Source organism: Talpa occidentalis, unplaced genomic scaffold (assembly GCF_014898055.3).
Source record: "Talpa occidentalis isolate TD23 unplaced genomic scaffold, MPIMG_talOcc4v2.1 talOcc4.10, whole genome shotgun sequence".
NCBI classification, from domain to species: Eukaryota; Metazoa; Chordata; class Mammalia; order Eulipotyphla; family Talpidae; genus Talpa; species Talpa occidentalis.
Window position 1 is genome coordinate 34,113,808 of NW_023600993.1, and position 24,548 is coordinate 34,138,355.

At 57.4% G+C, this 24,548-nt stretch overlaps 1 protein-coding gene across 1 annotated transcript; it reads right to left on the reverse strand.

Moving 5' to 3' along the window:
* Window positions 1-69: 69 nt before the first annotated feature.
* On the reverse strand, window positions 70-24,544 carry CELSR3 (cadherin EGF LAG seven-pass G-type receptor 3). Its single transcript, XM_037528646.2, has 35 exons — window positions 20,806-24,544; window positions 18,714-19,364; window positions 18,128-18,353; window positions 17,699-17,814; window positions 17,252-17,340; window positions 16,999-17,156; window positions 16,299-16,462; window positions 15,940-16,065; window positions 15,682-15,851; window positions 15,106-15,291; window positions 14,444-14,557; window positions 13,896-14,067; window positions 13,620-13,761; window positions 13,408-13,528; window positions 12,951-13,134; window positions 12,544-12,645; window positions 11,042-11,136; window positions 10,622-10,831; window positions 10,198-10,393; window positions 9,784-9,939; window positions 9,288-9,456; window positions 8,530-8,697; window positions 8,193-8,319; window positions 7,900-8,106; window positions 7,511-7,685; window positions 7,182-7,294; window positions 6,211-6,290; window positions 5,617-5,743; window positions 5,106-5,222; window positions 4,845-4,993; window positions 4,453-4,568; window positions 4,035-4,193; window positions 3,338-3,538; window positions 1,693-2,581; window positions 70-391 (listed from the first exon to the last, which is right to left on the reverse strand). Exons 1-35 carry the CDS (start codon window positions 24,542-24,544, stop codon window positions 364-366), a joined length of 9,942 nt encoding a protein of 3,313 aa, XP_037384543.1. The 3' UTR covers window positions 70-363.
* Between the last annotated feature and the right edge of the window lie 4 nt (window positions 24,545-24,548).

A 24,548-nucleotide genomic window follows, 5' to 3' on the forward strand; every position in this document is an offset into this window, starting at 1 on the left:
AAAAATATGGTTTGCCAGGGACCCAAAGGGGCCAAACTGCATCTTTCTCCCTCTGTTCCCCTCCCCCTCCCAGCCCAGCCTCAGAACCCCGGGAGACAGAAAAGCTGAAAAATAACATAAGCATATCTCTCTGGTTACAAAGGTACAAAAGGTATAAAAGTCCTCCCCTCAGTTGCCTGCCCTGCATCTGCTACACGCATGCTCACATGCTCACAGACAAGCATGGAACCTCAGAGCTGCAGCAACAGGGAGAGCTAGGGGTTGAAGAGGCTGCCCAGGGATCAGCCCCTGACTCCTGGAGTCTCTTCCGTTTATCCAAATCCTCCATTGGCCTCGGCTGCTCCCCGTCCATAAGTCTGTCTCTCAGGAGTGACCCTCACTTCTGGGAACTCTGTAGAGTTGAATATGAGATCAAAGATGGTGGTTACTAAAAGGCCTCTGAATCAGGTGGCTCTGAATTTCCCCTCTGGACCAGTGCTGGCATACTCCCCCTTTAGTTTTGCTTCAGTCCCCTTATCCCCATTCCAGAGTTCTCGGAGCCCTTTACTCATTCCGTACGCCCTCCCCCACCCCCAACTCATCAGAAGGCCTAAGTGCTTTCTCTAAGCACCTAGCAAGCACCTACTAGGTATAGATGCGGTTAAGCACCTGACAGATTTTTCTTTCAAAAATCTGCCTATCAGAATTTGTTATGACATACTTTACAGATGAGGAAACTGAGGCTTAGAGAGATCAAAAGTGACTCCAGAGTCTGAACCCCTGCCCAGTCCCCCAGAACAGCCAGACCCCAAGGGTAGTAGTGTGTAGGAGGACCCAGCGGGTACTTACGACTCCTACCCCCATCATCCTTTCAGAACCCTGGGCACTAGGTCCCCAAATCGCCTGCCCTTCTCTCCCTTCTTTGTCCTCCCCCAACTCTCCTCATGTTCTTTTGCTCTCTTGCCCCAGTCCCGGGGTGCCCTTCCTCCCAAAGCCCTTTCTTACTCTACAGACCTCCAAAGAGCCTGACCTAGCTATTTCGCTTTCTTGAAACTCAACTTTCCTTTGGTTTTCCCATCTAGTAACTCCTGGTTCCTCCCCACACTCTGACTCCTATGTATCCAGCTACTTCCAGGGAGTATCTGGCATGTCCTAAGCACAGATGCCCAACAGGAATACGACATATACCAGGACCCACCCTCGCCCACAGTGTCACAGACAGTAGGAACTTAATACTGGCTGAATAAATAAATGGTTTACCCTCAAACTTAGCTTTTTAGGCTGGCATATAAGGCACTGATACCCTGGAACTACTTCTGTCCCATCCGTATTCCATATTACCCCCTAAATAAAGCCTCCCAAGCAGACTCCTCTTCTCCCTGCCTCTTTGCACATACAGGTGAGCTTCCACATCTAGGCCTTGGCTCTTCACTGCTCCCTCTGTATGAGCTCAAGCCCTGTAGAAAGCACCCATCTTTCCTCTGCTCAAGAAGGGCAGGGAGGGCGGTAGGCCCTATCACATAGCTGGCAAGTCCCTGCTAGCTAGTCCCACCCCCATTCCTATCATTTCTATTTCCAGCCTGTGGCTCCCTGCCTGAGCCTGAGCCCACACTTATGTGCCAACCCCTTGCCCTGGCAGAACACCAGGCAGGGTGCACAGGAGGTTGCCCTACACTGATGAAGGTGTGAGCAGGTGGTGGGGCCCCTGCTTACTCTGAGTCCGGTGACAGCTCCGAGATACTATGGGATGTGGCAGAGCGTGGTGTGGAAGGCCCAAGCGCAGAGGCTGTGGCAGAAGGCGTGGCAGTGGTATGAGGGCCAGAGGGCGTGCTTGAGGATTGCACAGAGCTGGAGAGAGCCGAGGAGTTGAAGGAGGCGAGGATAGAGGAGAGAATGTCCAGTTGCTCTGTGGAGGGGCCGTGGCTAGGGCCACTGGCTGGGTCCTCCCTCACTCTGAGCAGCTGTGGGGATGGCCCGAGGCCTTCTCGTGAAGGGTGCCGGCTAGGCACATGGTCTAGTCGCTCCCCTGAGTTCCATCTCCTAGACAGAGAGTCCAGGGGCCGGGATGGCAATAGGGGGTCCCTTGAAAGTTGCCTCTGGGGAGACGGGGGCAGAGGTGGGGGCTGTGGGTCAAGGTCCCGGGCACTGTGGGGTGGGGGCAGTGTGCTCAACCACTCGCAGGGTGCCCCTAAGTCCAAAGCATCCCGGGACCTGAAGCGGCCAGCCATGGCTCCAGGGTAGTCCCTGGGTGGCTGCCTCCTTGGTAGGGTACTGCCCCGATCCCTGGGCTCTAGGTGGCCTGGCACAGCATCCAGGCGTTCCTGAGAACCCGGTCGACTCAGGGGACGCAGAATTGGGGCAGGGGCCTCCTCCAGTCGCTCACGACTGAGTTGCCGCCGGAGGAGCAGGTCCAGTTGTTCACGGGAAGAGTAGCGGCTGGCAGGCTGAGAAAGGCTGCCTGTGCCTCCTCCAGCATAGATGCGACCATAGGAGGCAGCTGGCACAGCACGGTGGCCTAAGGTGGCCGCACGGCACCAGGACAACTCAGGGGTGCCTCGGGTCTGTGGCACCAGTGGGTACTGTAATCGGTTCTTCAGAATGCCTGTGGAAGGAACAAATGGGAGACAGGGTATATATGTATGTGGGGTACAGGGCAGGAATTCCCTGGGCCTGGGGTTATGGCAGCTCCTGGGATCCTTGTGACAGAAACCCCTTGGGGAGGGACAGAGGCAACCCCTGGGAATTCCAAATAATTCCCCAGGTCAGGAGTCCTCATGGTAGAGTGTTAGAGGCAAACTTCTTCCTAAGGTCAGGGGAGGGGAAACCCCCAGATCTTGGCATAAAGGCCACTGTCAAAGGACTAGGAAGCCCCTGGGTTGTGGGGGGCGGGTAGTAACAGTCCCCAGGAACCCTGTGATGGTAGACTGAAGATAGAACCCCTTGAGTTGGGGCAGGGACAACTTTGGCGGGGGGGGGATGCAAAACAGGGTAGAAGGGCAAAAACCATCTAGGTTAGAAGAAGAATTCTGAGTTCTGGGGCACAGCAGTGCCTAGGTTCCTTGGAAAAGAGACTGGGGTTCAGGGTTGGGGAGGAATCCCCTAGGTTGGGGCGGTAATGGCTCCTAGGGTCTCTGAGGTATAGGCCAGGGTATGAGAGGCAGGAAATTCCCAGGTCAGAGTGGAGCAGTCCTGGGGGGCAATGAAGCAGGGTAGAGGAGCAGAAACCCCAAGATCAAAGCAAGAGGACTTCTTAGGGTCTCTGTGAAGTGACTTGGGATTAGGAGTATAAAATCTCCTCGGTCAGGGCATGGGTCTTCTCCAGGGTCCCCGAAGTTCAGGCCAAGGTCAGGGATTATACCTTTCCTCTGGCGCTGGGCCCGACCCAGGGAGGTTTCATCTCCACTGGTCAGAGCCAGATCCGGCTGGTTGTTGTTGGCTGCATCCTTGCTGGTGTCCAGCCCCAGGCGCCTTTCGGAGCCCCAGGTCTGAAGAGCACAGGGAGCTGCCTCGCATTCCCCTAGGGCTGGCCAGTAGGACAGGAGGTCATTGCCATCCACATCTGTGGAGCCAGGGCAGGTTACAGGAGTCTCTGGATGATCTAGTGACTTAGGACCCCTGTGATCCAAACTAATGACTCCTAAACCTATCTCTGTTCTCACTGAGCTAAGGCAGGGATATGTCTTTTAGAGATCAATGAGCCATGCAGGGAGGTGCTGATAAGCTCTCACTCCTGATTAGAAGTGGGCAGAGACTGGGGGTGGGGAAACCTGATCACTGAGGGGTCAGGAAGACCAGTTGAACTCCAGTCCTCAGGGAACCTGAAGGAGGGATAACATGTCATTCTATAGCATCCCTAACTTTGTTATTCTGTGGCTCAGCCTATTCCTAGCTGGCAGAACACTGCTGGGAGGCTGGATGGGGAGAGGTATGCAGGACCCCAGTAATGACCCCAAGGTCCCAATAGGTTGTCTTGGGAATCCTCAGGGGATAGCAGGGTCCCTGGTCACACCCAAGTGGAGTATGGAATGGTCCTTGGGGTCAAAGGTCCCCATCACCTTTGGGGTGGGTGAGGAGCCTCTCACTCTGGGCTGCCCGGTGGAGTGGACGCTGGAAACGTCCCCGCGTCCGGCCGTTATCCTCGCTTTCTGAAGATGGGATGGACAGACTTCTCTCCTCCTCCAAGGACAGGTCACTGTCAGAGTCGGAGTCTGCACCTGGAGTCGGGAAAGGCAGACATAGCAGTGGCTTGGGGAGGCACGGGACTTAGGGGGTAAGGAAAGAGCCCAGAGCTGAGTCTTGGGGTGGCTACAGCAAGGGGACTGGGGCTGAGGCCCTAAGGAAAGCTTGGACTCAGGGTATGAAAGAAGGGCTGGGACAAGTCAGGGATGGATCAGGAGAACCAAGATTGTGGCAGAAGGAAGGGGAACAGAGTAGAGAGCCTCTGCCTCCCTCTTCCCTGCTGCAGGTCCCCACCTCCACCAGCATCTCGATGGAACATGGCCACATCCAGGTCAGTGGGGCCGGCGTGAGCCTGGAGGCTGTGGTCAGTGTGGTCGGCAGCCGAACCATGTCGAACCAAGACATTGTCCCTGGAAATACAGGAACCCCCCCCCCCAATCAAAATGGGATGAGATGGGGCGCTTTGGAGGCAGGGGCTTCTGGGAGTGCACAGCCAGCTGCATGTGGAATGGCTCTGAAGGAATGCCTGGGTGTGGAGCAAGAGGCATCTGGGGCAAAGGCAGCAGCAGAGGCCCAGATGACCAAGATCGGTGGAGCCACCGTCTAAAAACCTGGTAATGCCAACATCTGGCAAAAGGGTCTGGTCTGAGCTGTGTGTCCCACTCACAGGAAGACCCTCTACTCACCTGAGGTAGCCGCGGCCCCGCTGGCTGTCTTGGTCCTGGGTCCGGCCAGAGCGGGCACTGCTCACTGAGGATACAGTGGAGGCTCCAAGAGTGATTCGGATGAGGCCACTCTCCTCAAAGAGGGCCGTGTTGTTGTAAGCCCCAGGGCCCTGGGGGAGGTGGGAAGAGACCAGAGTATGAGCCAGAATGTGAACCCTGGGGAATGTAAACTCTGGCCATTGAGGCCCCCAACCTGACTGCCAAGCCCCGAGGGCCCCTCACCGTCCCAGGTGCTGGCCTAGTCTCCTCAGGCACAGCTTTCCTGCCTAGACAGGTTGGTGTCCAGGCCGCCCGAGCATCTGCATTCAGGACACAGAAGAACAGCAGCACCGCCAGGCCCTGCAGGTCATTGAGAGATTAGAAATGAGTCAGAGAAAATCAAAGTTCGGTCACCAAGGAGTCAGTCAATGGGGGCCACCATGGGGGCGGGGGTTGATCAGTCATCGCAGGTTAGCTAGAATCAGCCAGAAGCCCCAGGGGCCCCAGTAAGGGTGACAAGGAAAGTCAGCATAGGCACTGAGAGGTCAGTGGCGTGAACAGTGGAGTTAGCACAGGGCTGCGTGGGCCAGCAAGTGGCAGGAGCCTCAGAGTTGGTGGAGGTCGATGCCGTTTTAGCACAGTTTAGCATCAGTCACCCGGCAGAATCAGGTCCGGGGCCAACGCCCTGCCTAGGGTTGGACCCACTCCACTGCAGTGCCATCTGGGCCCAGGTGTGGGAGGGCGCTGGAGTTACCTGGAGCCCACTGAGTCCAGCATGGAGGTAGTGGAAGGCCAGGATGCTGTGGTTGACCGCCAGGAGGCCAAAGAGCCAAGAGGCACTGACCAGTAGCAGAAGCAGAAAGGAGCTGCGAAGGGTCCTGCTGCGGAACATGGAAGGGTCATGCGGGCTCATACAGGGGACACAGAGAATGCAGGGGACATGAAGGGAAGGGGCTCATAGGAATATGGAACTGGGGCGATGGGAGGTCACAGAAGGAACCAGGAAAGTGCTCAGGGAGCCATGGGGAGACATGGGGAGAACACACAGGGGAGGGCGGGGGCAGCGTGTTAGAGAAAACATGAAAGATGGGTGGGAACACACAGGCAGGGGGCAAAGTGAGCCACCCAGCCACACGAGGCTCTGGGGAGACCCAGGGAACAATGAGAAACAGCAGGGAGGAAGCATATGTGGGACCAGAGTATGGTAAAGGTGCCAGAGAGGGACCTCAAGCCAGGTGCAGGGGCACTTCACCCAGCCTGCACGAGGGATGCTCCCAGGACCCTATCCCCACTCAGGAGGGCGCTGCCAGCCTGTGAATCCTTCTTCCCCCTGAGACAGCCAACTCACAGCACAGAGGTCTTCTTCGCCTCCCTCTGCCCAGTGGAGCAGGATATGCGGGCAGCAAGGAGAAACATGGTCCCATTCATCTGGACCCACAGCCGGACATGTGGAACGGGGACAGGGCAGAGAGAGACAGAGATAGTAAGAGACAGACCCACAGAGAGGCAGCACCGGTGAGAAACACACATGCACACATATGCATGCACCACACACACACACACACACACACACACACACAGATGCAGAGATCAGAAACAAAGACAGAACCACAGGAAAAGGTAGGGAACCAGAGAGAGATGAAGGTGAAGAAAGACAGAGGTAGACTGGCAGCCGAGTCTAACCCCATGCCTCCCATCTCCATCCTAGTTGAGTAGAGTGTGGTCACTCAGTGGCCAGAGAACAGAAACAGAGGCCGTGGGCCTCCCTGGTGGTGCAGGGGTTAAGTCCCCACATTATCAAGCTATCTGCAGCCACTGCAGCATCAGTTCGATCCCCAGCCAGGGAGCTACCCTCATGGCACAGCAGACCTCTCCTGCCGCCCGCTGCTCCCCTCAGCAGTGTACTTCGGTCAATCTGCCTGTTCTGTTCCCTGCTCTGTCTCTGGTGGATCCTCTCACCCCTACATCTCTGGCCTATACCCCCGTTCTTCTTTTTTTTTTTTTAAATCACATTTTATTTATTTTATTTTTTTTTACATAGTGCATTTTTAATTTTTATTTATTTATTTATTTTTAAATAAATTTTATTTTTATATTCCCCATACAATTGCAACCCACTTATTTTGACCCCAATCCCTCCCCTCCCAGCCCTATACCCCAGTTCTTATATAAATAAAATAAATTTTAAAAATAAATAAATAAATGGAGGCTGAGCAGAGGAAGCTGGCAGGCTATAACCTGGCAGCCCTCAGACAACCCCGTCACCTTACTGCAGGCTCCCTCCCTGTCCCCAAGTGGCACTGAGTGCAGGACACTCACCACAATGACAAGGACTATAGGGCCTGCAAAACTCCAGATGAGGGGTTCATGGACCGAGATCCAGCAGAAGTCAGGGTTCCCGTAGCCCTCAGGATCCAGGCCGACAGCAAGGCCTGGGGGGAGAAGGAGTGTCTACAGAGATGCTGACTCTCACATGCGGGGAGAAGCTGGGGTTGAGGGCAGAGCAGTTTGCTCCCTGAGCAGATGGCATAGGGTTGTGACTGGGAGTTATCATTAGGACTGGGGGCAGGGGCAGGAGTCAGATCATATGGTGGATGGAGATGGGGGGTGGTCACAGGCCTGAATGGGCCAGTGGGCAGGGCCCTCACCCAGCAGCACAGCAGGGACGCCCCAGCCCAGAGCATGGTAGAAGCGCATGGCACCGCGGTCCACATTGCGGGGCTCCACTTGCATGCGGTAGAGGTGCAGCCCCTGCACGAGGAGCCATGCGAAGGTGCAGAGGAAGAAGTAGTGCAGGAGGATGGCGACTGCAGTGCACACCAGCTGAAGGCAGGGGAGGGGGCGTCAGAACCCCTCCTGCTCCGCCCCACCTCTGACACCCGCCCCTGACACCCACCCCAGACATCAGCTGCCCACCTCTGACCCCTAAACTGCGTGAGCACCTTAGCCCAGAATCCTGCCCCAAACTGAACATCCCTGACCTCTGATGCTGAGCTTTGGCCATCAGGACACAGGTCCCCTGGCCCTGACCCTGCACCTGGTTGTGGGTCCTGTGGATCCCCAGCAGGAAGAGGAGCTCTGCGACACCCAGGGCAGCTGCCACATTGGCATGTATCCCGCGCATGTTGGACTTGAGGCTGCGCAGGCTCAGCAGGACAGCCGCGGTCAGCAGCAGTGCGGCCACCGACACCGCCACCACCACGTGGGTGAACACAGCCAGCAGCTCCAGGTCGCCTTCCAGCCGCTGTGGGACAGGGGTGGTCACTGCGAGGTTTGGCCCTTCTGCCCTTTGACCCTCCCACTTCCTCAGGATTGTCAACACAGCCCTACCTCTCGGGGGGAGGCATCCATGAGGACCCCAAAGGTGCCTGTTCTACTGCAGCGACACCGTGCATGGGACCCATTCCTGTGCACCAGCTCGCAGTCCCGTGCCGTCCATATGCCGTGCTGGTTCGTCCTGTGGCCACAGGGCAGTTAGACCTACACCCCCGCCCCAGGGGGCCCATTGCTAAGACAGGGCTGTGAGAGAGAGTGGGGGAAGGGCTGGGGGTGCTTGGAATTGGGGAGTAGCATTCCTCAGGGAGTGGGGTGGTAGGAGTCCAAGGAACAGACTGGGCCCCCCAGGGGCTAATGGGGGACCAAGGGTTTCCAGAGTAGAGGTCCTCACGGGCCAGGGGCGTCCCACTGCACGCAGATCGCCTTGCTCCGATTGGCCGTCTGTAGCAGGCGGAACTCGAGGCTGATCGGGGACTCCAGGACACCGCTTAGGAAGTTGTGTCCATGGAATACAGCCACGCTGACCACAGGGGAGTTCATAACAGGGTTCTGGGGAAGCCTGAGGAGACACCCCACCTGAGATTGAACACGGCTGGCCAAGCTACCTGCTCCCTCCTATCTGCATGCTACTGCCATGGCTGATAAGGGTCTGGGACGGCCCAGAGTTGGTGCTGTTTTTGAGCACCCTTTCAGCCCCTGAAGGGCTGCTTCAAGGCTAGGGGTCCATGCCTAGCTGGGTTGTCAAGGTTCTGCAGACATGACAGGGTCTCTGCAGCTAAGGGACTCAGACCCACTGCTCACACTTGAGTCAGAAATCTAAGCAACCCCAGACTGCCTCAAACTGCCATTCCCGCTAACCCCATCTGACCTCCAGCAGTTGGCCTGTCTTTGCTTGCCCGGACGTGGCTCTGTGGCTCTCCTATATGTGATGGCCCCCATCTGTAGCTCCACATCTGTCTACTACTCCGCACAACTCCCGAGATGGTTCCATGGACCTAGCATGGACAAGGCGCCCTGGAGCCTGGGAGTGCATAGATATGTCTGTGAACCTGCTCACTTGTCCATCAAAAAAGGGGGGGTGCTAGGCTGGGTGGAGGCTTACAGGAAGCTCAGGAGTGAGGGGACAGGGAGCAGTTCCAACCATGGTACCTGGCGCCCCGGCGCTCAGCCTGGAACTGGGCGGGGAGCAGTCCTCCCAAGGTGCGGTAGACAAGGAGGATGACAACGGAGATCCCAGGCTCCGGCTCGGGCTCCAGCGGGGGGGCCACGCTTGAGGAGGTGGAGTTTTCTGTGCTGCTGCTGCTTGTGGACAGAACTGCTAGGGGAAGGGGAGGAGCCTCTGTCAGTGATGTGCGACCCTGAACACCCGCAGATCCAGCTCTGTTTGGGACTCTTCCCTATAGGTTCAGAACTGGGAGGTGGGAAGGAAGAGCCCATGGGGGACCTGAGCACCCCAGGGCTGGAGCCTGGGAAGGATTGTCCGTGGTGAGGGCGAGGATCTGGCAAGGTGAGGATGGTGTGTCAGGGCGTGGGGTAAAAGGCTGACATGGGAGGGGTAGCAGGGGGGAGGCCTGGCAAGAGCATTGGCAGGAAGAGCACATGGCATCTGGCTTCGGGCGGAGGGACAGGGAGCCGGGGCTTTCACCTTCAGGTGGGAATGACCGTGGGTACTGGGAAGGTAGCAGCACGTGTGTGTGGGGATCCCAGGCATCCTGACCCCGGAAAAGGTTGCTGTGGTAACGAGGGTAACGACGGGTCCCCCTGGTTGGATTAGGGTGCTCCATACGGTCGATGCTGAGCACTGCCCAGGGGAAAGAAGAGGGAGACCCATCAAGCTCTCCTCCCCATGCTGAGGGTCTCCCTCCTACTCCCATTCTGTACCCACAAACCACAAACCATAGCCCCCCATGCCACCAGCACAGAGCATGAACTTGCAAAGGACAGACAGTGGTGGCACAGCCTCCTGTCACTAGTGTGGGCACCAATAGCCCCTACCCCCAGACCTCCAGGTCCATGCCTTTTCACAACCCCTGTCCCACCCACCCCACCTGTCACGCACTGATATTGGGCGTCACCAGTCCCACGGGATTCAGGTACGTGAGTTCCATGTTCTTGGCGAGTGTGGCTGCATACTCCTCCAGATGCTGCACTAAGCCTGCGCTGCCTGGGGAGGCCCCTGGGGCCCGCTGCCCCAGTGCTGCCCACAAGTCCCCAGTCTCTGGAGCGAGCAGTGCAGAACCAGCCCACAGCAGATTCTGGGAGGAGGGAGATGAAAGTGGGCTCAGCCAGGCAAGGATATATAAAGGGACAAGGCAGGTCTGGAGGTCTGTTCAGGTGCTCAGAGAGGTCCCAGCAGGCAAAGGGGGAGGGCAGGGAGGACAAGGGAAGAGGGAGATCCCAGGACCTTTACTTCCTCCAGCACAGAAGGGGCCAGAGCGGGAAACCCAGGGCTTGGGGATCGGGAGCACAGGGAGCAGCCCCACCTCATTGAAGTGGGCGTCCTGTGTGGCTGTCAACCCAAAGCCCTGCTGATGACTCTCAAAGGCCAACAGGTGAGCCAGGAGGCGGGCAGTGACTCGGATATCTTGGCTAAAGTAGTGGTCAGTGTGGCCAGTCACCTCCCGCAGCCTCTGAGCCAGCTTCTTGGCCTCTATTGTATCTAGTGCTGTCTTGTTCAACTCTAGACCATCCAGCTGCCAGGACAAAGATGAGGGCGTGTCACTCTGTGGTCTCTTAGGCCTTTTCAAAAGCCTCATAGGAAGAAGGGTTAGGCTAGAATAAAGGGCAACCAGGAAAATCCTGGAGGTCAAGGGTCAGTGTGTGTGTCTGAGACCCAGTCTGGGGAAGCTAAGGTCAGGGGCAGGGGAGGGCTTGGGTGCAGGGCAAGGTCTGCACAGTCTCACCAGCAAATTGAGTTCTCGAAAGGCAGGGGAGGTACAGTTGAAGAGGTCAGGCTCCAGCCAACCCTGGTCCTCATCACATAGCCGCACAGCAGCCCCTGGGGGCAGACAAATCATGGTCAAGCCAGAAGCCTACACACCTTTGCTCACCAGGTGGCCACAGCACCCTCTCCTTTCCAGGGGGAACTCTGGAGCAGAGGCCATCCCACTATGCAAGTGTGCCTAGAGCCCTGGTCTGAGCAGCGCCAGCCCAGGCAGGCCCCAGATGTTGGTCAGTCAATTTCTGAGGGGGTCCGTGGGCCATTTTGAACCATCAACTACATAAAGGAGGAGCACAAGGTCAGGACTATACAAACACACACACATATGCATGTGCACACACAGGTGCAAGTGCACACATGTGTGTGCGCACACGCACACACATGGGCCAGGACAGGGTCACAGACCTGGGCCAGGGCAAGCCACATGCCAGTGCTCACATCTGCAAAAATATAGACAAGTGCCTCAGGACAAGCACACGGACACATGGAACTCCCTCTCATACACACAAAGACGCACAGACACGCTAGCACAGACCAGGCCTTCAGAAGTATTTTGTGACCAAAGGGAGGTTAGGGGTGGTAGCTCTCACACAAGTTTTGACTGCACCTGTGGTATCTTCGCGGCTCTCTCTATCCCTGTCTGTGGGACTAGGATGGCAGTTGAATGGACATGGCCTGGGCCTTAAGGGAATTCGTGGCCACCAGCAATAAGGGCCCTAACATGTTTAAATGCAGACCTCTTGCCCCCAGGACAGACTCACAGAGGCATGCATGGGCACGTAAAGACACACGAGCATGCATACACAGTGTCTGTCCAGCCACTGCAGCAACCTCAAGCAGGAGGAAGGGCTCTGTGGGTACCTCAGGAAGTGGGGGGAGGGGGATCTGTAGGTCCTCAAACAGAGAGAAGGAGTCTCTTGTGCCCTCAGCAGTAGTGAGAGGCCTTCAGCAACCTTAGAAACTGAGCAGGGGTCTGCAAGGATCTTAGCAAGTAGGGAAGGATCTGCAGGGACCTCAGGCAGTAGGGAGAAGTCGCTGAGGCATCAGAGAAGGGTCTTTGGGGTCCTCAAATAGCAGGAAAGGGCCTAAAGGGGCTTCAAGCAATTGCAATAGCATTTAGAAACCTCACACAGCAGGAAGGGGTCTGCAGGGACTTCAGGCAGCAGGAGGGATTTGCAAAAGCTCTGGCAGTGGGAGGGGACAGCGCACCTGAGCAAACACGTACCCCTTACCTGCACCCCGCAATCCTGCCCAGAAGCCAAGAGAAATAGATGGAGGCTCAATGAGAGTGTGGGGAGGGACCCAGAGTCCCTAGGTAGCAGTGAGGGGCCCACATGGATCCATACTGTACGCCCACTTCTTTGCAGGGACAAATCCACTAACTCAGAGGAAGAGGTAGCTCCAGCAGTCAGAGGAAAGGCCCACCCTCACCCTCAGAAATGCCCCTGTCCCCAATATACTCACCCAGGGCCCCACGAGGACAGGGCACTGAGGCCAAGATGCCAAACTTGGTCTGGGGCCACCACACGCCAGATCTCAGGGATTTGGGGCAGGCATCATAGAGCACTAGGGAGAGCAGGTACTGAGCCAGGTGCCCAGGGGCAACTGACAGCCACATCTATTGCCCACCCCCATAGCCCACCCCAGGCCCCACTCCCCATCACTCTCCTGCTGGTCTCACAGAAGCTGGCTTGTCAGATTCTTTAACAGGTCATCAAAGTACTTGGCGTAAATGTGGGGGTCCCTGTGTGTTAAGTGCTCTTTCGGAGAAGCCTCCCAAGTCTCTACCCAAGGGGCCAAGCATGCCATGATACTTGGTGGCAGCATGCAGAGCCAGCCCTCTACATGGATCTGGGGGGAAACCTGCTCACCCCGGCAGCCACTGGCTGTCACTTCTGCGAAAGGACTGTCACAGCTGTTGCACTGGCGACCAAGGGCTCCAGGGCGACAGGGGCACTGCCCACTGTGGGGTGCACAGGAACGCGAGGTAGAGCCCACAGGGTAGCAGTCACAAGGGAGGCATGAGTCACTGCCCCGAGGTCGGTAGTGGAACTCCTGTTTAAGAATGGGTCAGGTGCCTGAGGTCAGAGGTCAGGGTTTGGGGAATGAGTGGAATCAAGGGCATAGGGTCAAGAGAGCAGTGCTCACTGGCCAGAGAAAGATTGGGTCTCCCATGAAATGTGAATGGGTTACATGTCAAGGACAAGTGATGGCAACTAGGTCACAGGATGGGGTCAGAGTTCTGGGCCTGAGTCAGCAAGCTGGGTAAGGATCACAAATCATGTCTAGGGAAGAGGTGAAAAGTCAGGGGTAAGATGCTGCGTGCACCTTGCAGTGACACTGCCCATTTGTCTTGTTGCAGTTGGGGTCGAAGCCCTTGTGAATGTCGCAGTTGCAGGGGCCACAGGTTGGGCTTCCCCACCAGCCCCTTGGGCATTGCTGGTCCATCCTGAGGGTAGACAACCAGGTGAGATGCCACTCTCAATGACCCTCCACACCCTCTGTGACATCTTTCCATCATCTCAGCCACTATCCCTTACCTGTGCTCACAGTGGTGCCCAAAATAGCCACCTACACAGTCACAAGTGTAGCCATGGGGTGCTCCTGGAAGATGTCGGCATGACCCCTGATTCTGACAGGGATTCAAGAGGCAGGCATCCACGCAGCCTGGACCATAGTAACCTGCAGGTTGGGTCAGGGAGCTCAGGACACTGGGCACAAAGCATGGGAGAAAGCAAGCACCTGTCCTCAGTCCCCACCTCCTCCAGGCCCTGGCTCCTGCCCAGATCACCCTGCCACCCTCCTCCAGGCCCCACCTGGCCAGCAGGTGCAGGAAAAGGTGTGCCAGAGGTCTCGGCAGTCAGCGTGGGGTGGGCAGGGCCCAGATGCACAGGCATTAGTCACAACACAGCCGGGTTCCACATTCACTCGGTGGCTGGGGGGCAGTAGGGCCGGAGACCCCGAAGGTGTAGAGCCGAGCCATACCCCCTATTGACACAGCCAGCAAGGGATGAGACCCAAGTCAAAGCACCTCAGTCCCAAGTTCTACAGAGCCAGCCACTCAGTCTGACATGCAATCTCCCACAGTCTCCCCCAAAATCCTCAGATCCTGAGCCTGCTATTCCCAATTCAGTGTCCCCATGGGACTCCTAATCAAGCTGTCCCTGACACAGACCTCTAATGTCCCTCACTAATCTAAGCCAGACTCTCCTCCAACAGCACAGAAAGGCTTGACCTGTCTGATGGGTCTGGGTCACACCTCCACCCCATACCAATCTCCACTTGAAGGCAGCTTTGAAGCTCCTAAGGCTCCCCTGATCTCTGACCCCAATGCTCCATATCAGATTCCCATGCTGACCCATACCTGGATACAACCAACTAGACCCCGAGGAGCCTCTTCACTGCTGAGGGGCAGGCCTCCCACATGGAGTCGCTTTACCTTCAGGCCTGGAAGCTCATTCCCCACTGCCATGGTGTCCTGGAGGGTGGGAGACAGTCAGCACTGGGAGCAAGGGGAGGTGATGAACCCCTCCTCTTCCCCAGAGTCAGTGTTGGCCTTGGCCAAGCCCTGCATGGCCATGCTTTGCCCCTCTGTACTAGCGGAGTGGTCTGGGAAAGAGCTGCTACCAAGTATGGAGGACCTGCTAGAGCATGGGGAGTGGGTGAGAGGAAGGTTTCAGTCTAGAGCTGGGGACAGAGAGAACCCTCTCTCCTGGGTCTCCAGAACAAACCCTGAAATTTCATGATTTTGACCTGGAAAGATTGAGACACAGACCAGAAGGCGCTTCCAGGAGCTAGGCAATATGCTGGTTGCAGAGGTATCCCAATACCAGACCAGAAATAGGAGTACCCCCTGACATGAGGAGGACCTGGCTGGCAGGGTGAGCTCAAAGCAAGGATATAAAGAGGGAGCTGTAGGGAGAACACCAGACTATGTGCAGTAGAGGGAGTTGAGGAGCTGGACTAGAGGTGGGGTAAAATGGTTGGAGGATTGAGAAAGGACTCCCCTAGGGTCAGAGGTCAGACCTGGAAGAGGCTAAAGTCCAGTGAAACCATGAGAACATGGTGGCCCCGCCGGCCACCTGGCTCCTCCTGCAACTCCAGCCGCAGATCATGCCACCGGCCATCATTGACAGGAACTTGGTTGAGGAGGAGGTGAGCAGCATGGCCTGAGCCCCTGGTCACCGTGATGGACAGCAACCCCCGATCCAACTGTGAATAGAGGTAGAAAGGGAGTCCCCTGGGGTCAGAGCTCTGTTGGGATGGAGGTGGAAGTGTTAGGAAGTGAGATCAGGGATTCAGAGATCAAAAATGTCAGAGGCCACAGAGTGGAGGGAAGGCTGTATCTGGCGCATATGGCATTGTGCCTAGGGATACTATATGCTGAGAGTGAGGTTCAAGGGTGGAGATCAAGACCAGATAGACTGGTGCAGATAGCATAGGAGAGCTTTGCTGGTCCCCACTGAGCAAAGGATATCATGGTAGGAAGAGGGCCAAGGGCCACAGTCCAGAATATGCTATATGACATGGCCGAGCCCATAGGAATGTTGCTGGTGGCATCAGAGATTGAGAGCTGAGGGTCAAGGGAGGGGTCAGACATACCTGACAGAGAAGCGTGCTGTGTGACCCAGCCTGCACTTGCATCAGGACCCCCTGTGTCGCCCGAGTCCGAAAGGCCAGCCCCAGGTACCATGGGACAGACACTGTCATGTCATTTCCAAAGTCCCAAATCAGTGTGCCATTGCCACGGAAATGGTGGGGATGGGCCATGGCTGGGGGATAAAAGGAGCAGGGTCACAGCCCCCACCTTAGAACAGACCTTACCCTGCAAGCCCCTCCTGCCCTGTGCTGCCCACTCACTGAGCCGACAGTCTTTGCCACCGAAGCCCACAGGGCAATCGCAGCTGAAGCCACCCCAGCGCTCTGAGCAGAAACCACTGTTCTTGCAGGGGCCTGAGTCACAAAAGTGCAGTTTGGCCTGGCAGCCTGAGAGAAGAAGGCACATGGAGGAGGTGAGAACTTGATGGGGAGGAGGCATGAATGCTAGACAGTATGTAGGGGTCCAGAGGGGCTGAATGTAGCCACAATCTCAGGTCCATGTTCTCTCAGAGGTAGAGTAGGTAGAAATCAGGCCCTAAAGGCTAGGCTGTGGCATGGTTCTTGCCATCAGAGGAGATGGGGTGAGTCCCCTATCTCCCTACAATGGGGACATGGCTTACCTGCCGTGGTGCCATTGTTTGCAACAAAAGCCGCCATGTCCACTTGGCGGCCATCGATGTGCAGGTCCCGCATACAGCCAACGAAGTCCTTGTGGGACACGGGGAAGTTCTCCGGGAGGTTGGGGACACCCCCCAGGAGGAGAGGGCCCGTCAGGTCCAGGGACCTGGGAGTCAGGGGTCTGGGTCATTGGTGGGACTGGGCCAGAGTGGGGTTGCTCCTGGAGCTATAGAAGTATGGGAGTAGGCAGGTGACTGAGGGGGGAGGGGAATCTCAGGGTGGGGAAGGAGCTGGGACTTTAAGTGTGGGGTACAAAGGAGAACTCATGATGGGCAAATGGTCTGGGGTAAGGTGGAGAAGCTGGGGTAAGAGATGGAGAAGTGAAGAGGAGGCTCACTTCTCTAGGGTGCAGAGTAGGGAAATGCGTCATTAGAGAGACAAGGGGAGTGGAGACTGGGTGCCTAGTGGAGACTAGGAAACTGGGTGCCTAGAGACTGTGTGAGAGTAGGAAGTCTGGGACAGATTCAGGGGTGGAGGGGGTAGGATGAAGTGGGATTTCAATGTCTAAATGGGGAGAGGGAAATATGGTGGTCTGAGGAAAGATAGGGAGTTTGGTAGGCTGGGGTGAGGAGTGGGGTATGTGAAGGGTTGGGGTGGGTTTTGGCAGGTAAAGACATGGGGATCAAGGGCTGGGGGTCTCACTTCTTGGAGCTTGTTTGCATGCCAGCAGCTGCGCATGAGTAGTTGCCAATCTCAGCACCAAACTGCAGAGCCACGGCCACGTCACAGTCATCCACGCTCAGCACAGCCACCTTGTCTTTGGAAGGGCCCTGCGCTCCCCCCAGGGCATCTGTCCGGGGCTAAAGACCCAGACACATCATTCAAGGTAACCCCTTGAGGGGCAGAACCTGGCATCCCAGCTCCCCCCATATTCCCATGTAAGGGTGGTGCCCACCTTATTGTAGTATCTCAGATGCACCGTGTGCCACTGCCCGTCACTCAGGCCCCCTGGAACTGTGGGGCTGACCACTGTGTTAGACTCACCTGTGGGGGAGGATGTTCGTGGAGGGTTGTCTGGAATTGCTAAATTGCTCCCCCATCCCTCTCTCAACCCCAGCATGCAGGCATAGCTACTCCTAGGCTAACCCTGGGTACATCAGGTCACTCCCACACTGGTGACCACATTGGCTGAACCATAGTGCCTTTGGACAGACAGAGAAGAACACACATTTCTTGGAGAGACAGACTTTCCCCCAGGGAATGGCCACACGGGGCAGGGCCTTACTGTTGTCTCTTTGGCATAAGGCATGTGCCGTGAGGCAAACCTGAGCAAACTGGGAGCTTGCACCCCAGCCCCCTCACCATCTCATATGCACATGCATCACCTCTTCCACACACCCACCTGTGGAATATGTGAGCCGCACTTGCCCAGCAACCAGCTCCAGGGCCAGGAAGTCATGCTTCTCATTCAGGCGCCCGTTGTAGAAGAGGAGCCCACTTGCTTGCACTGTTGCGAACCTGGGGACAGGTTGGGGGGGGCAGGTGTGTCCCCAGCTGTATACCTCCTCACACCCACCCTACCGACAAGAAGGTTCTAGAGAAGCCCACCCAGGCTGGAGAGAGGAAGAGATGAGAGGGGGTGGGCTGGACAGGTGTGGCCAGTGCAGTGACTTCAGGAGCAATGACACTCCGAGACCCCAGGCATGGTGTCAAGGGAAGGGTGCCATGTCCTACGGGAAGACAGGATGGGGCAAGCAGGAATCTGAGTCAGGGTCAAATAAGTAGGGCCAGAGTGAGTGGAGGCAGGTAGAGATATGGGGTGGGCACCTACGAGAGGGACAGGGTGAGGTGGAAGCGCTGCCGCAGGCCGCGGAACATGACGAAAGAACTGGGCGGGAAGGAGCGTGCGGCCACCTCGCAGCGTGGGCCCTCGAAGGCCCCACCCGCCGGGCACTGGCAGCGGAAGCCACCATCCGGCCCATTGGCGCAGGTGCCCCCGTTGCGGCAGACTCCAGGCACGCAGCGTCCGGCCTCCGTATCCAGCTCGCAGTCTTCTCCTGAGGGTCAAGCTGCTATCAGAGGTGGTCACCGCCACACCCACCCCGGTTCCAGCAGGCCCTGCCATGTCCGAGGCCGTATGGCTGGGTTCCTGAGCGCCCAAAGCTCCCTGTGAGCACGCCCCCATTGGGTGTGGCCTGCCTCCCCTTCCCAGTGACGCCCCCTCTCTCGGTCCCTCCCCGCCCGGCCGAGCCCACGTCTCCGGCATAAACCCAGCCTCCCGAAGGCCTGTAATTCTCCCAGGGCCTAGGTTGTCTCTGGGTCAGGTTCTGGGCTCTAACTGTGCCCGCCCTAACTCCGGTCACCCAAAAGTGACTGGCGCTGTGGTTCTGCCCGCCCACTGAGGGTGCCCTGCTCACCTGTGAAGCGTGGGCGGCAGACGCAAGTGTAGCCACCCTCGCGCCTGGCGCAGGCACCACCATTGCGGCACGGGTTGGAGTAGCAGAGGTCGAGCTCGGTCTCGCAGAAGTCTCCAGTGAAACCCGGCGGGCAGCGGCAGCGCAAGCCTGCGATGGGCTGGATGGGTCGGAAAAGCGTGGAGGCTGAGGCCAGGAAGGGTGCAGAGGAGTCAAAGCGCAGCACCGACACGCACTTCATGTAGTTCTCGCAGGGTTCGCGCAGGCACACGTTGTCGTCAAAGGGCAACACGTCCAGAAGTGAGCGCGCGGCGAGGGCGGCACGGCGCACGTACAGCTGCTCCTGCAGCTCCTCAGAGCTGAACCAGGGACCAGCAGCGCCCGCCCCGGCCCCGCGTGGGGCCAGCGCTGAGAAGCTCACATTGAGCACCGTGCCCCCTACGTCAGTGTCGTTCTGGATGTTGAAGATGAAGACGTCCTCGGTGGGTGTGGCAAGCACCGCGGCCACGCCTTCCAGAAAGTGGCCCAGCAGCGGTGACAGGAAGCGCTCCTGCCACATGTTCTCCAGGCGCACCGTCAGGCTGTTGGCAAGCAACTCCTCCGTGATGATGACCACGCGTAGCACACACTGTGCAGTCACACTGTGCAGCCCATCTGCGGCCCAGGGATAAGGCATTGGTCAGTCTGGGGTCAGTGGCTGCCTTCCCCAGGACACAAGAGGCCTGGGGCCAGTGACTGCCCAAGATCCCCAGCATCAGGTGTCAAAAAGTTGCTGCACCTCCCTCCAACACAAGGAGGGGCCTGGGTCAGGGATTAACCAATTCCCCCCCCAAGGCCCCCATGGGTCGGCAAATCATTCCCCCAACAACACAAAAGGAGGGAGGTCCCTGAGTGGTCAGTAACCTGCCCTCCCCTTCATTATCATGGTCAGCATGCCACCTCCACTCAGAGTAAAAAGAGCAGGCTGGGCCCCTGACCAGCCATTTGCTTCCCATCCCCCAGCATTGCACAACCAGCAAAACATTCCCATGAACAAAGAGGATTTCAGGTCAGGAATCACGCATCACCTATTTTTCTGATCAGCAAACTCCTTTTCCGTGGCACTAGAATGAACCCTGGCCCTATGACCACTCAACCCCATCCCTCAGAACCCTGGGTCAGTAAACTCCCTCTCTGCAAGAGGGTTTCAGACCCTTCCCCCATCCCCTCTACATTTTTGGGTCACTAATCTGCTTACCACCCCAGACCTGGGCCATCCTGTGATCTCAGTGGCCATTCCAAACAATGAGGATGAGTTGCTATGTACGTGCCCAGACTCCAGCACACATTGGGCGGTCCACAAAGGCTAGCTGTTAACTGAGAGATAATTAAGGCTGTGCCTTCTCTGGCAATTTTGGGAATCCATGCTCTAAAATTGGGGGATGAGCACCAGTAAAGCCTGTCTCCTGACCTCTGCAGCCTCCACTAGGTAGGACTGCAAGAGCCTGTCTTGCCTGTGCCCTGTTAGGGAAGGGTTTTTGAAAGGCTGGGGCTTTTGGAGGCAGGAAAGAAGCAGGCAGACTGCTGAAAAGTTTTCCAAAGGGAGAGTCTTGACCAGCCCCTTGGATAGTAGCCAGGAAACATGCGCCCACTCTCTATCTGCAGCTGCCAGAATAAGCTGATGTTCCCATCGGTCTCCCTCTCCTGCACAGATGGGGTGAAGGCCAGGGTGAACCCAACGTAACCATCTGCACAGGGTATGTTAGGAGCTAGCTTTTCCTGGAGTCTCCAGAGCACTAACCCAGGACCTCCAGCCTTTCAGAGAAAAAAAAGGGCTATTCCTCAGGTAGCAAACAGTTCTTTACTTCTTTACAGGGTCTTCTAGATGCCCTGAAATCTCTGAGGTACTGTGGAGACTGCCCAAAAACCTAAGCATCTATGTGAACCTAAAGTTGTGAGGTGCAGAGCAGCTCTTGTGGGGTGCAAAACCCCAGCAATTAAGGAATTCATGGAAGCCGTGGAAACCCCTCTTGGTCTGAGGTGCCCTGTGAAATGAATCCTTGAGGCCCTGACAGGTTTCAGTTACTAGGTCACTTGCCTGCCCCTTGCTCCTCACCTGTGACAGTCACCAACATGGAAGCCACCAGTGGGCGGTTGTTGTCTAGCTTGCGGCTGAGTCGAAGCTCCCCACTGGTCTGGTTAACGACAAGCAGCTGCAATTCATTGCCCCTCTCAAAGGAGTAGAAGAGATGGTCGGAGACATCAGGGTCATAAGCCGGGATGCGCCCAATGATGCCTGATGGGAAGGTGTCTGAGCGATTGGACACATAGTTGTTGAAGAGGATCTGGAAGTTGTTGAGCACAGGGCTATTGTCATTCTGGTCAACCAGGCGGACGTGCACAGTGGCCCGACTAACCAGAGTGGCAGAGGTGGCTTGTACCACAATCACATATTCCTGGCGAGCCTCATAGTCCAGGTCGATGAGAGCTGTCAACTCTCCAGAGAAGATGTCCATTTGGAACAGCTCAGGAATGTTCCCCTCCACAATCTGGTACATTATATGAGCATTGGGGCCTTCATCAGGGTCCACGGCAGTGATCTGAGCCACCACTGAGCCCACAATGCTATTCTCCTTCACTCGCACCTCAAACTCCTCAGCTGGGAAGATGGGTGCATTGTCGTTTACATCCTGCACTGTCACCTGGATGCTCACTGGAGTGCGCAGTGGGGGCACGCCTCGGTCCACGGCATAGGCAGTCAGTTCATACACTGGTACTGCCTCCCGATCCAGTCGCCTCACTGTTCGGACAATGCCAGAGGTGGGCTCAATGGTGAAATCTCCATCCCCATCTTCCCCATTTTGGAAAGTATACTGGACTCTGCCATTAGCGTGAGCATCCCGGTCAGTGGCTGAGATCTGCAGGACACTGGTGAAAGGTGGGGCATCCTCAGAGACCAGTCCTGTGTAGTGGGAGGCAACAAACTGTGGAGCATTATCATTTACGTCATTGACCATTACCTCCACATAAGTGGTATCTGCCTTCTGTGGGATGCCATTGTCCCGAGCTGTAATAGCCAGTGTATAGGTCACCTGGTCTTCATAGTCCAGTGGGGCCTGTAGTGTAATGGCCCCTGAGTCTGCATCAATGCGGAACTGGGGCAGGTTGTCCTCCAGGAGATAGGTGATACGAGCATTTTCACCCACATCATCATCAGAGGCACTGATCACCACCACAGTGCTACCCACTGGCCGATCCTCGTTCACACTCACGGAGTAGTGGGCACTTTGAAAAACAGGCCGGTGAGTGTTGGCATCTGTGATGTTGATGTGCACATAGCAGTGATCATGAAGAGCCCGGTCAGATGCAGTTAGCACCAGCTTGAAGTAGCGTTCCTGTTTGTAGTCCAGAGGCAGAGCCAGTGTCACCAGACCCACACCCCCCTGGGTGCTGATGGCAAAGCGATTCCGAGTGTTGCCACCTGTGATCTGGTAGCTGATGGCACTGTTGGCATCACGGTCTACAGCAGTCACACTGACCACACTGGTGCCCACAGCCGCGTCCTCATTCAATCGTAGGTGGTACTCCTTCATTGTGAATTCTGGCCGATTGTCATTAACATCCAGCACTGTCACTGTGACACTGGCTGAGGCTGAGCGTGGGGGTGAGCCATGGTCTCTAGCCTCTACACCAAAGAAGTAATGTTCCACAGACTCACGGTCCAGAGGACCACTCACAGATACCCAACCGGTGGCACTGTTTATCACAAAGGGTGTATCAGATGCCACACCAGTTAGGGAGTACTCCAATCTGGCATTTTCCCCATGGTCTGCATCCACTGCCTGGATGTGGATGACCGAGTGGCCAAGGGGGGCGTTTTCCAGGACAGAGACCTGGAAGGGTGTGCTCACAAAGATAGGAGTATGGTCATTGATGTCCACTACCTGGATACTAGCCAAGCCTGTGTTGTTAGAGAGTGGTGGCCGGCCTGCATCCTGAGCCCGGATTCGCAAGGCATACTCTCGCTCTGCCTCAAAATCCAGGGGTGCCACCACCTGGATCTCACCCGTGAGGCTGTCGATGGCGAAGTGGCCACGGCTGTTGCCGCTGATGATGTTGTAGTGCACCAGTCCATTAGCATCCTTGTCCCGGTCGGTGGCCGTGACACGCAGTACCACCGTGTGGGGGCGCACATCCTCCCGCACCTGCGCCACATAGCGCTTCTCACTGAACTGGGGGGCGTTGTCATTTTCATCCAGCACAGTTATGTGCACACGCACGGTAGCAGAGCGCGGCCCAGGCTCTTGCCCCTGGTCACTGGCTTCCACCACCAACTCGTAACTTTCCATGTGCTCGCGGTCGACGCGACCACTGGTGCTGATCAGGCCCGAGCGAGGATCAATCTCGAAGGCAGCAGTGGCGCGGGCAGCTGGCGGCCCCACAAAGCGGTAACGCAGGTTGGCGTTGGGGGGCGCGTCGCCGTCCGTCGCACGCAACTGAAGGATGGGGTAGCCTTCCTCCACGTTCTCGCGAAGAGTCTCTCGGTATTGCGCCTGCTCAAACACTGGCGCGTGGTCGTTGCGGTCGGCTACCGTGACGGCCACCATGGTGGTGGCCGAGAGGCGCGGCACGCCGTGGTCCTGCGCCGTCACGCGCAGGTAGTGGCGCTCCATACTCTCGCGGTCCAGAGCGGCCTCCGTGCGGATGAGGCCGCTCTGCGGATCGATGCTGAACAGCTCCAGCGAGCGACTGTTCATGAGCGCAGCCAGCGAGTAGACCAGGCGCCCGGCCTCGCCCGCGTCCGGGTCCTGCGCCACCACGCGTAGCACCGAGGTGCCCGCCGCCTCGTTCTCTGGCACTAACGCCTGGTAGTTGTACTGTGGAAACTGCGGGTGGCGGTTCGCGGCGCGGCGGGGGCGAACCCGGCTCGCTGGGGGCATTCTCCAGGCTCCAGGCTGTACCCAGACCCCCGGGGGGCGCGGCCCGGGGCGCTGCGGGAGGAAGCGGCGGCGGAAGACGCGGCGGGAGCGCATGCGCTCGGGCGTCGGCCCAGGAGCTGTCCGCGACCCGCGTGGTGCTGAACCAGAGGCGGGAGCTATCCGTGCCGGGCGCGGTGCTGAATCAAACCTGGGGCCGGATCCCTCAGACCCCGGAGAACAGCCCGGTCGGGGAACGGTCCTCTCCGCTCGGGATGTTGCAATTCTCTCCACCTGACCCCTGCGCCCCAGTGCCCACATTTCCCCGCAACAGCGCGTGGTTCCTACTTTTTTGGGGATGCCTCTCCCAGCATTCCTCGGGGAGGACATCAGTTTGGAACCATGAGGCCGAACCAGAAGGTCCGACGGGAAGGGCGAGCTGTTTTCTGGACCCAACACCCCTGGAGACATAGCCTCTGGCGATAGACTATCTCTTTGCAAGGGTCCTGTCCGCCCGCAAGAGGAGACCTCTGGGCGCCAGCATAACAGAGACCCTGGTCCTTGTCCTGTAACATCTCGCCCGCGACTGCCTAATGCCTGGACCCCATATTCCGCCCCCAGCCTTGCGTCCGGCTGCTCAGGGAGCCCTCGATCACTCTGGGCGCTTTGCCTTCTCCCTCGGAGCCCCACGAAAACAGGGTCCCTGACTCCAAGACCAGGCTCTCCATCCTTTCTGACCCCAGGCGGCTCGGGACAAAGAACTAAGGCTCCGCCGCCGATCCGCGCTTCTGGCCCCGTAGCGGCAGGTACCCCAGGATCCCAGTCTTGGCCCCCGCCGCCCCCCAGCTCCTCCCGACTGAGAGGGAACAAAGAGAGAAGAAGCAGGAGTACCGGGGTCGTCGGCCCCCTGAGACCCTTCCACGGCGGCCGCCTCGCCATCACC

Coding starts and splice junctions, on each gene's coding strand:
- CELSR3 (XM_037528646.2), bottom strand. CDS start 24,544: ATGGCGAGGCGGCCGCCGTGGAAGGGTCTCAGGGGGCCGACGACCCCG. Junction 12,646..12,950: donor GACAGCCAGTGGCTGCCGGG/GTGAGCAGGTTT, acceptor TGCTCTCCCTAG/TGCTCTATGATGCCTGCCCC. Junction 9,457..9,783: donor ACGGTCATTCCCACCTGAAG/GTGAAAGCCCCG, acceptor CCCTTCCCCTAG/CAGTTCTGTCCACAAGCAGC.